The following is a 16,248-nucleotide window of genomic DNA, read 5'->3' as shown; positions in this document are numbered from 1 at the left end:
TCGTCTGAATTTTTGAATGGAAAGTGTTCGATAATTTTAGATTGAAACTTCTCAAATTATTTAGTTACAAATGAAAATCATACAACTTCTAGTTTTATTTATATTTTTATAATTTGCCCCCCACCCCACAAATTATTTTTTTTTTTGTAAGAAAATAACGCCTGATTTTTGTAAAAATTAACAAATATATATTAAAGGTTCACTCAAGGTAATTTTTGTTCAAAAAGCTTGTTTCTGAATAAATTAACTCTTATTGTTTCCGATTTCGTTCTGTCACTCAGGGTAATTTTCTGTGAAAAATATTGATTTACAAAGAATATTTGTGAAACCATAGAATGGATTTCTTCGCCCGGGATGCAAACGTAAATTGTACTATAGTGAAAACAACTGGAAAAATTTAGACGAAAGCCAAATTTGGTAAAGAAAACCTTTGTCGAGCTATAAATATTAATTTTATTCCCCGAAAGATTTTTAAAAAATCTCTTCGAAACACTTTTATTGCAAATATTTAATTGAAGAAAAATATTTGTTATAAAAATAAAAATAGTACAATTTTTACATACAATTCTTAAAATAAAAAAATCTGTGTGTCAAACCACAATCCAATCCGACTATTCTTTCATAAGTTATCCGATATACAGACAACCACAATAACGACGACGTAGACGCCAGAGATACAGGCAGATACCGATGTAAGAACTTGTTTTTCTGATTCAAGGAGCCTCAAAACGTCGAAGTTTAATGAAATTCGCGAAAATCATTTTTCGCATAAAACTCTTCTCATTATGGATGAGAATCTGATAAAACAGACCCCGACGTAAAAACTTGTTTTTCTGACTCACGGGGCCTTAAAACGTCGACATTTGATAAAATCCAAAAAAGTTATTTTTCATAAAAAACTAATACCTTCTCAGTTTTTATGAGACTGCAGAAATTATCGACAAGATTTGTAGAAAATCTTTCAAAGAATAAAATTATTGTCCCGTAAGTTACAACCGAAAAATTACAATTTCAGAAAAATGAAAGTTGTTTTAAATATAAAGCTAGACTCGCCACCGGGACAAATCAGAAAATGAAAGTAAATTTGAAAATTGAACTGCAGTTCGAGTATTAAAAACTAAACAGTGATTGATTTTACAAAGTGATTCTAGATCTGTTCCAAATGATATAATTTATATATTTTAACGTTAAAATTTGAACTAATTTAATTGCAAAGCCTTAGTAGTGACACAAGTGTAAAGTTCGAATTAATGGCTTCTTAAATGAACGCCTTTATTCAATTTCAAAATCTTTTTGAAGTATTATTTCAGTACAAAATATTCCATTCTTAATCTATTTGATTTGGAAATAAAAAAAAACAATTTTCAATATTAAACAATTTAAAAATGAATTGTCACAATTTCAGAGTGACGAATTTAAACTTGGAATGTTAAGATTATAATTGTTTAATTTTTTTATTTGTATTTCGAAGGTAAAAGTATTTCATTTTGATTCTTAAAGAACAGTTAAATAAGCATTAATTTAGAAAAAAATCAAATAAGCTGGAGGTTTCTGAATGTTACAAAGAAAAGAACAAAATTTGGAGCTCCTCCAGAATTTTGAAATACTAAGAAAACAATAAAAATTTCTGGGTAGATTTAAAATGATTTTTTATTTTGAAAAAGTACATAACTCAAAGAGAATGTTTAAATATATTTCAAAACATTTTAAAAGATTTACAATATTAGCAAAAAGCTGGAAGCTCTTAAAACAATTTTGTGTGCAGGATTTTACAAAATGTTAGGAAAAATGGGAATCAGTCTAAAAGACATTTAAAAGTTCCGAAAAATTTTTAAATAATTTAAAAAGATTTGAAATAATTTAAAAGAGAATAGATACTTTTAATTACATAATTTTAAGAGGAGGTATAAAAATATGGGACCACTGACAAAAATTCCGAAAGGGATAAATGAAAAATCCCAAAAAATGAAATCTCCGGCACCTGAATAATAATTTTATAAAAATTGTATTAAAAAATACATTAAAAAACACGTGCGCTTTGAAAGAAGAAAATGTTCTGCCTAAATTTTCTTCGTACCTACATAATAACATTTTTGAAACAAACTTTGCTGGATTCAATTCAACAACGATTTATATCAAAATTTATTTTTATTATTTTTTTTTTTTTATTAAAAAAATATATTTTATATTATTGTATTTTCAATGAATAAATAATATTTAATAAACAATGTTTTAAATGGTTTAAATTCAGGAATTTTCTAGTTGGGATATTTTATGATTCAGGCATTTTCTTTGGGGATTTTTAAAATTCGGTAATATCTTATTGCCTGGAATTTTATTTTTCGTGAATTTTCCAATTCGACTTTTATATTTCGGGACTTTTATAATTTCGGGAATTTTATTATTGGTTATTTTTCAATGTACGAATTTTACAATGTCAGGAATTTTATTTTTCGGGATTTTTCAGTCGCTTTTTCCGAAAAATAAAATTCCCACATCACTGTAAAAATTGCGAAATTACAACATTGCAATGTTATAATTTCGGAATTTTTACAGTGATGTGGGAATTTTATTTTTAAGTTTCCAATTCGGGACAATTTACAATCTTACTGAATTTAAGAATTGCCGACAGAAAATTTCCGAATTATACAATATCCGGGCTAGACAACTCTCTAATTTGAACAATTAAAAAGTAGTTAGTTAAAAAAATTTTTTTTAATAGAATAATAAAATATTTTTACCGAGCAAAAAACTTTTTTTATGTTTAAAGTTTCTAAAAATTATCGTTTGAATTAAAAATAACAATAATTATAAATTATTATTTAAAAAAATAAAAATAAAAGTCGCGTTAAATCAGCCTGCATTGAATCCTGCAAAGTTTGTTTCAGTTGAAGCTCACGTGTTTTAAATTTATGTTTGTATCACATTTTTATACAATTATTGTCATTTTAAATTAAAACAACAATTTCAAAAAATTAAACATTAAACCAAATTTCTATAATAAAAATATTTGATTATTGTATTTTTAATAAATAAATAAATAATATTGACCACGTAACTTTTTTCTCAATTTCCGCAATTCGGGAATTTTCTAGTTTGTATATTTTATCATTAGACAGCATTCGGCCTGGAGTTTTATTATTTGGGAATTTTCAAATTCGATAATATTGTAAACTGTCCAGAATTTCATTATTCTATAATTTTTTAATTCGCAATTTTCAGGTTTCAGCAGTTTATTATTTCGGGAAGTTTGCAGTGTCGAAAATATTTAAAAAGATTTATAAAATTGTAAAAAAATCTTGAAGATTTTGAGGTATTTAAAACTCCTGAAAAACTTAAATAATAATTTGAACTATACAGGGTGGACACGCTGGGGCTTACATAAATGGCGAATTGAATCCTATCCGAATTGCACAACAGCAGAGGAGAAGCCATTATACAGGGGTATTTTCATATTTCGCGCCTTCAAAGTTTCATTCGGATCGGCCATATGGTCAAGTCCGTGCATCTTAGGATCAAGTTTATGATAGTTTCCATGGTTGCGTTCAAAACTTCAAACGGATATAAGTGTCAAAACAATATAGGTTATGTTATATAGTAATTACAAATAATAAAAGTGTTTAATTAATAATGAAGTGAGACATGTGAACTGAGAAGTAAACGTGATTTTTTTTCTGTGCCAATAACATTATAGAATGGCTGCTAAGTGACAAATACTATAAAATCGTAATAATATTCTGTGCTTCCAGTGGGCGAAGAGTGAATGGTCTTTAACGCTTATTTTTACTGCATAAAAAAGGTATGTTATGAATAGACAGGATATGACTCAAATAAAGCGAATGAAATATTACATGCGTAAACTTTAAATTAACATTGCCTACATTTACTGACAGCGATTAGGGAAAACAGGCGAATCTGAACATAATCGTTTGAAGTTTCGAACGCAACCATGGAAACTATCATAAACTTGATCCGAAGATGCACGGACTTGGCCGAATAGCGTAATCTGGCTTGGAACTGTCTTCTTAGCATCTAAATATAATATAATATGAGTAATATTAATTACTCATCGACTTATATTTGTGGTATTTATTAAAACAACCAAGTTTTGCAAAGTTATAAATGTGAAAATGTTTTAATTGGCAATTTACTTTCAATACAAATGGTTCTTGTCGAAGCTAAGTTTACCATCAGTGCGCCTCGAAGGTGTGCCGAGAGTTGGCTTACAGCGCTCCAAGTGGCTCTTGGCAATCTATATCGATGGGTGCTTTCTACGGGGAGCGGTGGGTAGAAGGGAAGTGACTTTTTTCACCGGACGCGCCGTCTACATTTATGGCGGGCAACTAAGCCCGCACCGCATCTACGTTTATAATATCTTTGTCTATTATCTCATTTTAGGGATACGAGTAAACGCTAGATGGCCCCAACGTCGACTTTGTTGTGACACATCTAAAACATTGAGTGACCACCGCCTGTTAATCGCTTACCGATTAAAGTAAATTAAACGTGTCGCTGCCTGTTTATAATTTCAGGAGTACCAACATAATATTTCTAGTTACTTATTTCCTCCTATATTTTAGAACTTTCAGAAGCTTAATTACTACCAACTTACAGACTTTTACACCAATGAATATTCATGAGCTGCAACAATCACGTTATTGATGAAAATGACCGTAATATTCCCGTATAAAACAGGGATTTCTTTAAAAAAATTCAATTTGATGTTGAAGTAACGAGCGAAAAAATGACCTTTCGTTACAAATTACCAAAATAAAGTAACGGGATACCGTTACCGTTACTTTTTCGAAATAGTAACGCGTTGCCGTAATTCTAGCAAAAAAAAAAACACGTTTTTTACCAAAAACGTGTGGTAATGCTGGCTTCAGGTGATTTGGGTATGCGAAACTCGGAAAAAATTAGTGGTATCAAATTCTGCTTTGCGCAGGAATGTAGTACTAATTAAGTGCTCTGGATTTATGTCTTGCAAAAAATCCGGGCACTTTTTCTTGCCAAAAACGTGTAGTAATGCTGGCTTCAGATGACTGGTTTGCGAAACCCGGAAATTATTAGTGTGATTAAATTCTCGCTTAAACAGGAATTTAGTGCTAATTAAGTGCTTTGGATTTGTGCTATGCAAAAAATCCAAGCCCTTATTTTTACCAAAAAACGTATAGTAATGCTGGCTTCACGTGACTCGGGTATGCGAAACTCGGAAACTATTTGTGGTATCAAATTCTCGTTTAGACAGGAATTTAGTTCTAATTAAGTGCTAATATATTCTGCAAAATGTAAATTTTGTGCCCGCTAATTTTGATCAAAAACATGTAGTAATTATGACTCCAAATGACTGGCATATAAAATTCGAAAACTATTCATGATAAAAACTTCTTCTTTGTGCCGGAATTTAGTGCTAATTACGTGCTCTGGATTTGTGCTATGCAATAAATACGGGCAACTTTTTTTTACCATAAACGTGTAGTAATGCTGGCTTCAGGTGACTCGGGTATGCGAAACTCCGAAGCTGTTTGTGGTATCAAATTCTCCTTTGGACAGGAATTTAGTGCTAATTAATTTATAATATATTCTGCAAAATGTAAATTTTGTGCCCGGCGATTTTGATCAAAAACATGCAGTAATGATGACTTCAAAAGACTTGTATATAAAATTCGGAAAATATTTATGATAACAATTTCTCCTTTGTGCCACAATTTAGTGCTAATTAAATGCTTTGGATTTGTGCTATGCAAAAAATCCGGGCACTTTTTTTTACCAAAAACGTGTGGTAATGCTGGCTTCAGGTGACTCCGGTGTTGTGAAACTCCGAAACTATTCGTGATATCAAGATCTGCTTTGCGTAGGAATTTGATTCTAATTAAGTGCTCTGGATTTGTGCTATGCAAAATATTCGGACACTTCTTTTTTTTAACAAAAACGTGTAGTAATGTTGGCTTCAGGTGCCGACAATGTAGACTCTTCCACCTTTTTTTTCTCGCATCACGATGACAGGTCGATTGGCCCGGATGAGACATGCTGTTTAGTGTTTTGCTCAATGGATTCCAAGCTAAACAGAATCATAGTGCGCTGAAGGAGCCTCCTTGAAATATACCCGTCGTCAAGCGTATTGATCTAGTTATCCTTGGTTGTCCATGATCAAAATACTTGATACTTGTACCCCAGAACCTCATCACATGGCTTAGAAAGTCAATAATGCATGGGCAGATTTTGTAAACTTTTCAGACTTCAAGCAAATAGTCATGCTGCACAGAAGGAAACGCTTGCTTGTATTCAATGTATGCCATGTGTAAGTTCCTTTGATGCTTACGAGCTTGAGTCATGGTAACAGCGTCTATAATGACTAGATCTTTACAGCCTCGTGAGTTTTTACAACATCCTTTTTGTTCTTCTGTAAGAATGTCATTCTCGTCGCAATGACAATATGTCTTATCTGAAATGATAGCTGTAAGACATTTATAAATTGTTGGGAGACAGGCTATCGGTCAAAAGTCAGAAGGATTTTGAGCGTCTGGTTTTTTTGGTAACAATAATCTTCTGAAAACACCTTGTCAACGCAAGATGCACACTCGTCAGGTACTTGTGCCAGAAGTTCTGCACCATGTCCGGATCTGGAGCTTTTCAAATACTGGCCCTTTTCAAGACCGCTGAAACATCTAAAGCTGTGATGTTTGTCAGTTTAATTTCAGGGCTATTGCTGTACCTTGCTTCCTCCAGTTTGAACAAAGCAGTGTCCAAATTGCATCTGTTCATTTTCCCCCAAAAACTCGACCAGTAGTTAGTCATATCTTCCGATTGAGAAAATTCGGTGCCTTGCCAGTTATTTGGCTTCACTTTCAGCTCACGATAGAACCTTCTTTCATCCGTCTGAAAGTTTTGATTTTGTTGCCTTCGTGCAATACTTTTCTTGTACCGACGCAGTCTGGCAGTAAGAACATCAAGTCTCTGTCGTTGAGTTTAAAATTTTCATCCAATATTGCTGGTGTTAATGTCTCGATGTGCCGAGGGTAGATGATTTTAGTAACATGGTTTATCAGCTTTCTGGTTCTATTTGCTTTTTTATATTGTGTTAATCGACCCAATTTGCACCTTACTTTGCTGACATCCATATCCAACCTGATCTTCCATGGTGGATCTCGATGCCTTGCTGGGACACACACTGAATTTGCAGGCCTAGTTTTCCGGCCCAACGTTCGAACGGTTGCCACAGCTGCATAGTATACAAGAGTTTGCACCTCTGACACAGTTTGTGATACGTTCAAATATGTTGGTAAAACCTTGCTGTCAAGATGTGCTATTAGTGCACGCAGATCATTTGTGATTTTCATTTTGGACAGAGAATGCCTTAGTGTTGGTTCTACATATCTCAACTCTAGTAAAGCATGACTAAATTCCTTTCCAGGTGCTGTAGTTTTTCGGGGATTTCCCTATCCACATCATCGTTAGTAATATCCGGATGTGGTTCTAATGGATCCGGTACATGATGTTCATTATCCCTAGCACCTACGCGTTCAGCTTCAATTAAGTCTTCGTTGTCCACATCTTTCAAGGCGATTTCATCAACAGGAAGCTGCTGTTCCACTTCCATTTTGGTAGCAGCTACTTCAACAGCCGAAAGCAGTCCGTTTACAGACATTGAGCGTTTTTGATCTGCCAGATTCTGCTCATTTATTTTTGTGGCTAGCTCTGGGTATTTAAGTAAGAAAAGTCTATGATGTTCTCTCCTCACGCTTTTCCCACATTTCTCTGCCAAAAAATAAAGGCGGATAATACCTCTGATCACATGTTATGTCCATTTTCGTCACTTTTTTGGTTGCTGAACCTCTGCTTCTGCCTTTGGTTGAATAAGGCCATCCACCTCTGCAGGATGTGGTGGTGTTGGGTCATCAATATGTTGAGGAAAAACATCAATTGCTCCTGTTTGACTGTTTCACGATTTGTATATTAGGATACTTTGCAGAAAATTTCGTTCTTAAATTGTATCCTTTTTCCATTTTCGTTTCAAACTTTGCATTTTCGTAATAGAGACGCACCAATTCCTCTTTCATTGTGTTATCCCAATTTATGCTCTCCCACGGTGTTTCTGTCGAGGTGGTTGGCTGCAAATAGCTAACGCTAGCCAAAGCATTCTCAGCAGACACAGTTGATGTTCCACTGCTTACCGTTTGTCGCAGATGTTCTTGCTGGTCAGCTGTTTGATTAGTTAGATCTGTCTGACCATCTCGCAGCTCACCATCGCCACCGTCCCACATGCTGTGACTCCAGGGGCGTCCCGGCGATCCTCGGGAAGCGACAATCGCTCAAAAAGCTTTAATATGCTCTCCATTTTTCATTTATGGGTTTTAGTGTTCTACTTAGTCCCTCTCCTCTTCGTTATCAGCCTATTTGGCATGGGAAACCCTGTCAGTAGCAATGCTACCGCCAACATAGCCGTCAAAATCAGGAGAGGAAAACTCAAGCCCTAACGCGACATCAACGCGGAACACCTATATATATATATATATAATAAATTATATATTATATATAATATAATGTCGGATGGGTAGGGTCATTCAAGCCCATAGTACTGAGGTTACCTAGTGCATCCGATTGTACTTTACCCTTTAAAATCTAAGCCTGTAATAAGGAGGCCAGTTTTCTCCATATATGCGCATATCGCTATATAGGAGATATCTTCGAAATCCTCTGGTTCGCAGGAATGATTACCAAAATGCTTCACCCCGAGGCCCACTAGCACGTCACAGTCACATACGATGTGCTGTCTTCTCCCGGAAACCACATTTACGACAGCGAGGGTTGCTGCCGACCTTCATATTATTTAGGTGCTTCATTAGGTGGCAATATGGCCCGTAAGCATTTCTACCACTATTTTCATATGCTTTGTTTCCATGTTCAGGAGTTTCTTAGATTTGCCTAAACATGGTTCTTTGATCAACTTTTTCGAGTGCATCATACCCTTAGCCACCTTCCAGTACTCCGCATGCTCCATTAGGAGCCACCTTTCAATGGATTGCCTATCTGAAGCATACGAGATTCCGCCGTATGGTTCAGGTCCATTGGGGACCTTCGTAACTCCATTTTTTGCAAGCACATCTGCCCTTTCGTTGCCCTCAATGTTCTCATATCTGGGAACCCAGATCAATCTGACCCAGTTTTTACCAGACACTTCGGGAAGTTCTTGAAGGCAGCTCCAGACAAGTCTGGATGTAAATTTCTCTAATTGGAGGACCCTCAACGCCGCCTGATTGTCAGAGCATATGTAAACGTGGTGTTTGGTGTAACCCCGCCTACGAATCTCCTCAAGACAGGTCTTGATTCCTATGATTTAAGCTTGGAATAATGTAGTAAATTTGCCCAGTGCGATTTTTATTTCAGCACAGGGCTTCATCCCAAATATTCCAAATCCGGACACTAGGGGATCTTTTGAACCGGCTGTATACCAAACGAGTCCTCCCGTGGTGAATAATTTTTTTCTCTTTTGCTCTTCATGCTAATCATCCCTTTTTGGAAATACCATTTTGAATGGCTCTATGAATGAGTATTCTTTCAGCATATAATCAGAATGCATGCGCAGGATTTCAACACCTGTAAGCACGCTCTTTATTGAGTCATGCAGGTCAATGTCGTCGATATTGCTATGACTCTCTTTTAGTGAGAGTCTGTATGCCTCCGCTGCAGCCCTCTGCCTGCTTAGAAGGTGCAGCGGTGGTATACCTAAAATAGTCTTCAATGCTGTCGTTGGAGTGGTTCTCATTGATGCAGCAATTGCCAGGCAAAAGATCCTTTGCATGTTCTCCAGCTGGTTCCTAGAACTTACCAGACTGGTTCTTGGCACCCAAATCAATTATGCATAGGTTATAATATTTTTAATGATTACCGTATATAACCAGTACACTACCTTGGGCTTTGATCCCGAAGTTTTCCCAATAGCGCCTCTGCAAGCCCAGAAGGCTGCTGTGGCATTTTTAACTACTGTATCAACATCTAGCTTCCAGGTTAATTTAGGATCGAAAATGACACCTAGATACTTAGCTGGCGTGGAGAATTCGACCGTAAGACTGTACATTGTATGTGTTAGTTGAAGTTTGCTGGTTTTACTCATAGATGTCGCTAGAGATATGTATAGATTTCTATGATTTGGCGTCTATGTCATATTTTTCTATGGACAATAACCTTCAAAAATACAAATTTCAATTCTTCGAAAATAATAGCATCATAGTTGTTTACCTCAGTGAATATGTCGAGTTTCGTTCCAAGTAAATCGCATTTGCGGCATTCGTTGCTTTTCTTATTTCATAAAAAAATAAGCAGTTGAAGCTCATCTACTGCTGGTAGAAACTTATGGTGAACATGCTCCAGTGATTAGAACATGTGTGACATGGTTTCGTCAATTTAAAAGTGCAGATTTCGATTTAACAGACAATGAACATCCTGGTGCAGCGAAATAGTTCGAAGACGAGGAGTTGCAAGCGTTATTGGATGAAGACCCAAACCAATCGCAGCAACAATTGGCACAAACACTAAATGTGACCCAAAGTGCAATTTTCCAACGTTTCAAAGTCCTGGGAAAAATCCAAAAGTATGGAAAATGGGTACCATACCAACTGAACGATAGACAAATGGAAAATCGAAAAACCATTTGTGAAATGCTGCTTGAACGGTTCGAAAGGAAATCTTTTCTGCATCGAATTGTCACGGGGGACGAAAAATGGATTTATTTCGAGAACCCGAAGCAGAAAAAATCATGGCTTTTATCTGGTGAGGTCGGTCCATCGACTCCCAAGGCCAAATCGCTTTGGCCGTAAGACAATTCTCTGTGTATGGTGGTAACAGTGTGGTGTGGTGTACTTCGAGTTATTAAAACCTGGTGAGACGGTGAATACGGATCGCTACCGACGTACACTACAGACCTCGCCTCGTACGACTATCATTTCGAAGAAGTCGAAAAATGGCTCGTCAAATGGTTTGCCTCGATAGAGAAAAAGCTTTTTTGGAATGGTATCCATGATTTGTCTGAAAGATGGGCATAATGTGTAGAATTCAATGGTCAATACTTTGAATAAAACATTTTTGAGATTCCCTTGAGGATTATTAAGTTTTTTCTTTATTGAAAAAACCGGCAAATTTCAACTAACACCCCTGGTATATAGACAGTCCTTATTTACTAACTGCAATCCCATGGTTTGCTCCACCACGAAATACCCGATCTGAAGTGCCTTTTTATCTTGAAACTACAAAATAGAAACCTACTCAAATAATCAATACGCCTATAAATATAATGTGTGGCATTGTAAATAAAATTAGTGGAAATTGTACAGCTCCTCTTAATATGATCCATATGTCATTATCAAACTTTTTAATTTTCATTGAAGCTTATCTCTAAATTTATATAACATTCAAACATAAACTTTACTTTACGTAATTAGTCGTAAGACCGTTGGATAAATAAATATATGAAATGAGATGAAAAACACATTTCATAGACAACATAATCCTGAACATGTCACCCGCCGACCTGCATGCTTTGAAAAATAATTCAAACGATGTATTTTAAAATCCTGCCCTAATTTCGAAGCTCGTACATCACCGTCATAGGTGCGAGCGATATGCGTCGCAATTGAGGACACATCCCAATGGACAAAAAGTTTGGCGACGTCTTTACGACATCGTTAAGACATCTTTACGACATCCTATATCCGTGTCGTTGTGGTGTCTACGATATCGTAAAGACATCGTCAGATCATGCGACATTTTTACGATATCGAAAAGACACTTTAACGACATAGACATAGTATATCGTAAATTTTTAGTAACGATGTCGTAACGACGTCACTACATTTTGTACCCACTGGGATATGTCTGATCGGATGAGGGTGCGGCTTGCAGGACAATCCGAATGCGTGCGAGTCAATACGCCATCATTGTGAGCGCATATTGTTTTTGTACCCACTGGGATATGTCTGATCGGATGATGGCGCGGCGTGCGGGACAATCCGAATGCGTGCGAGTCAATACGCCATCATTGTGAACGCATATTGTTATCTGGAGTGAAACGGCACTGGATCGCAAGTGCCATTTCAATGATTGTTTGTGCTGATTTCGGCAAATAAAAGATACTCAGAGTGATGCGACGGTCATATAATGGTCATATTGTATTCGTCACGTACCGGGCGGGCAGAATAATTTACAGTAGTTGGTCGCTACCAACCCGAATCCCTTTTTAAAATTTTCTTAAAATAATTAAAACTTTTTTTAAATGAATTTTCTCATTGTATATATTTTATAATTATAAATTATATACTAATATACTATACTGGAGTTAAATTTTAAAATCTCTGTTTTGGCGTATTTCATTCAATTTGCTAGATACATTATATTCATTTCAATTTCAAGTTCCAAGAAAAAACTTAGTTATCTGAAATTATCGAAACTGGTAGATTCTGAATATTAAACTTTCGCTGAGGTAATTTTACCATTTTTATTTTTTAATCACATTCAGTTGATATACTTAGTAGCCTAATCGCATGTGTAAACGAAACTTCTGCAGACATTTAAAACTGGAATCTGAATAGCTTTAAACGATCAGCACTGAAACGGCACTGCACAGTGCCGTTGAAGTGCCTTTCAATCGGCAGGGAACGTACATGTCTTGGAAACGTAGGCACTGTATTTTAGATTCTATTTTATTACCTTTCTACGAAAAATAGTGTAAATCGAAGCCGCAGATAATTCAAGTGTTTGAACATGATTTCAGGAGACAGAGCTTTGAATTTATGGTTTTTCAAGAGAACCGTACTCTGCGGACCCACTTGGTGGAACGTTCATTTGATATATATTAAATATTTATGTGCACAGTTCATATTTACCAGATATTCTTTGTTTCTGTTTGCGTGCATCGTAAAATGAGATTTCCCTGGAAACGAAATACGAGCTCTTATTTATAAACCATAAAGTTATATCTATATTAATTTGGTAATATTGTCTTCCAATATCAATCTTTAAATCGCTTACAAATCACGCATAAGGCAAAATTTTTAAAAAGACGATTTCCGGTAGTTACTGTAATTAGACGAAAGATTCCCAAACAAATTTATATCAAAACGTAGTAAATATCAGTAATATACAGACGTAGAGGGAATCCATCACAGAGAGACTTGAGGCATGGGTTTATATAAAGGAACTTGTTGATGATTGTATGTATGAACCTGCATAAGAATTAATCCACTGGGGTCCACTAGTGACTTGGCTCTCTTGCTCCAAGGTTCCTGCACATGCATTTTCAGCTAGGAGGCGAGTAGGGATGTTTAGGAGTAAGGATACAGTTTAGATCAATCTAGAATTCACTTGTTGCTTGTTCAAACAAGATAAAGCTAATCGCATGTCACAATTGGCACAAAACATAAAAACTAACTGATAATCATATAGGAAGACCTCTTTACCCCAATCACAGATACTAAGCAAAGCTCTCCACGATGGCCCATTATTATCCAAAATCATTATCTTCAGGCGTCTATTATACTGCTGAAATCTATTATACTGCTGAAACTCTTCGTCACACGTTAATTATAAACAGTTTTCTACCACAAATCCCTATCCTGGCATACATTTTTTGCTTTCTTGATGGACCTACATCTTTTCATACAAACCCAGTGCTTCTTGTACAACACATTCTTTCAGAACACACATATTACTGTATTTCTTGGAACTTCTAATTGAGTTTAGTAGGTGAAAGTCTGTATGACATAATTACATCTTTATATTTAAACTCGTATATATGTAAGCAATTTTCCTTAACATTTTACATACATTTGAAATCAAGATTTTTTTAAGCAACATATTCAAGCAATCTTAAATTTAGTTTTACCGCAAATAGAGAAATAAGAAGAAAGTACTGATCTTCAATTTTGTTAATATCTAGATTATTTAACGATATTGAAATTGCACGGAATTCGCTATATTTAATTGGAATTCGGGAAACAAGTTTTAAAAAACTGAATTTTTCAGTTCCCGTACAAAATATTTAAGAAACGAACATGTTGACATAAACTGAGAGAACTCTTAAATGTATTTTTCACTAAATCTATTGGAACCGACCTCAGTCAATGTTCATTTAAACCAAATTGGGTTACGAAAAAGACGGACTTCAGAAACGCGTCACTCTTTCACGAGAAAACTCTCCAGTCAGTATAAGAAATTAAAAATATATATATTTCACGTAAATCTGAAATCATGTTTTTTAACAACAGATTCAAGTTATCGCAAATTTAATTTTACCTCAAATATAGTAGAGAAAAGACAGTCTTCATTTTCAACTCTGTTAAAATTTAAATTATTCGAAGGTATTAAAATTGCGCGCAATTTGACACACTTTATAAAACTAGTAAGAAAGTGCATATATTGAGATACATATGTTTTTGAGTTTTAATTGCAAACTTACCTATTGTATACGATTGAAATAAATTCAAATACACATTAATCATTTAAAAAGTTATAAGTCCAATTTTTTGTATTCGGTCCTGATTTAAATTAGTTTTCAATACAGAAAAAAATCATATGAGACGTGCGCCGAAGAAAGGGGGCTTACTCTGAAAAGTGAGATTTTTCAGGGCGAGCGGTTGAAGCCGACCCGATAGACCGTACTTTTAGGAGAAAGGGAAGACTCACGAAATCTTCCCTCTCCACTTACCACTACATTCTCGCGGAAAGAGATAGGTCATAGGCGCGGCTCGCGGACGGGGTAGAAATGAGACGCATAGTTGGGGTTGTAAGTGGTGGGAGGTGCTTCGCGGAATCTCGAGCTCTCGAGTCATATCCCGATTTCTCGGGTACCTAACAACTCAGTTATTAGCAATAATAACGCTAGGATTTTTACCCGATGATTTCATTAAAAAGAGCAGCTCAAAAACTACTAAAATGTGTAAAAACCTTGATTTAGATTTTTTTAGAATAAACCCCCTTTCTTCAACGCACGTCACATATACAGTTAATGAACAACTAGTGAATAGATTTTCACACACTTTGTCATCATTCTGTACATTTTACCTGCCATATGTTGTGTTCATTATACAGTGAAACTCTTCTATACCGCACACCCCGCGCAGCTTCTGTTACATCGACCTGCGGCGCGGCGTAAATTTTCGAAAGGGCTATAGAAGGGAAGGCTATGGAAGGGTTTCACTGTATTAAAATGTTACAAATAAGATATACTTCTTTTCAGACATTCTATATAAATATTTTCGTGAATTAAAGAACTATAAATATGTAAAATATAGTGCAAATTATTTAATTGATTCTCTTTAAAATTTCTTCACAGAAGGTATTGTCATTCGCGCGAAAAGAACTAACAAACTTTACTATCGCCCTGTTCCGCCACCACCAGGTGGACCACCTTCAGGATTTTGTGCTGACAGCATGACGAATAAGATGAAACCCGGCACAATGAACATCCACTGAAAATAAACAAATAAAAGATTACCTCGTGTCTTTCAAACTTTCTTTAAAAATCATCTTCCGCTTTTAATCATCTACAGCTTTCCTTATAAATTAAGAGATAAGAAATGAGTTTGAAATAATATGTGATCATCCTGATTAAAAGGACCCTTATTGTCGGTATAGAGTTACGTATAGTAGACCGTGGGATCACAACGCAAATGGCAACGTGATGCGGATAAGGCCAATGTGCACCTGAGGTGTTCGTCTAATGATGAGGAACGTAAAAATGGGTGCCTTATAAGTCGGGGCCGAAAGGTGCCAATTTTTGACAGTTAACTAACTGACTCAAATAAGGTTGAAAATCGGTGTACATGTAGGGGCTCACATTAGAAATAGCACCTGCGCATTGTCAGGCACTTACCTAGATGCAAAAGTGTTGTCAGGCGGCTTCGAAGTCGCCCACTTCCAAAGATGCATGTTTTCACTGCAATATATTTTTTTGATAAAATTGATACATTTGGAGAAAACATCGATTAAAGATATACCATAACAATAAAAAGCTGTTTTTCTTTACAATTCATTTTTTCAAAAATTATTAAAAGACAAAAGGTACTCTATTACAAGTATACTTCAAGATTAATCAAAAGTATTTAATCAAAATGTTCATATTTACCAAGTTATTCGCATTTTCCCTTCTTTTTCCCCGTTGTTTCTTTCACCTGCTGTATCTTTAGCAATTCAAAGGAAGATGTGCTCCAAAAGAGGGGCTATTTACTACGTTACGATGAGTGCAAGAATACCGGG

General features: G+C 35.4%; 1 protein-coding gene across 1 annotated transcript in view; it reads right to left on the bottom strand.

Moving 5' to 3' along the window:
- Positions 1 to 14,202: 14,202 nt before the first annotated feature.
- The window catches only part of LOC117172558 (ER membrane protein complex subunit 10), a 92,466-nt gene continuing 90,420 nt past the window's right edge, over positions 14,203 to 16,248 (bottom strand). Inside the window, exon 3 of the mRNA XM_033360613.1 lies at positions 14,203 to 15,461. Coding sequence (XP_033216504.1) covers positions 15,366 to 15,461 — 96 coding nt within the window. The 3' untranslated portion in view covers positions 14,203 to 15,365. The remainder of the gene's footprint in view (positions 15,462 to 16,248) is intronic.

The sequence above is a fragment of the Belonocnema kinseyi genome, chromosome 5, assembly GCF_010883055.1.
Source record: "Belonocnema kinseyi isolate 2016_QV_RU_SX_M_011 chromosome 5, B_treatae_v1, whole genome shotgun sequence".
In the NCBI taxonomy this organism is placed as follows: domain Eukaryota; kingdom Metazoa; phylum Arthropoda; class Insecta; order Hymenoptera; family Cynipidae; genus Belonocnema; species Belonocnema kinseyi.
The sequence above is the reverse complement of the archived record's forward strand: the minus strand, read 5'-3'. Positions and strand labels throughout refer to the sequence as shown.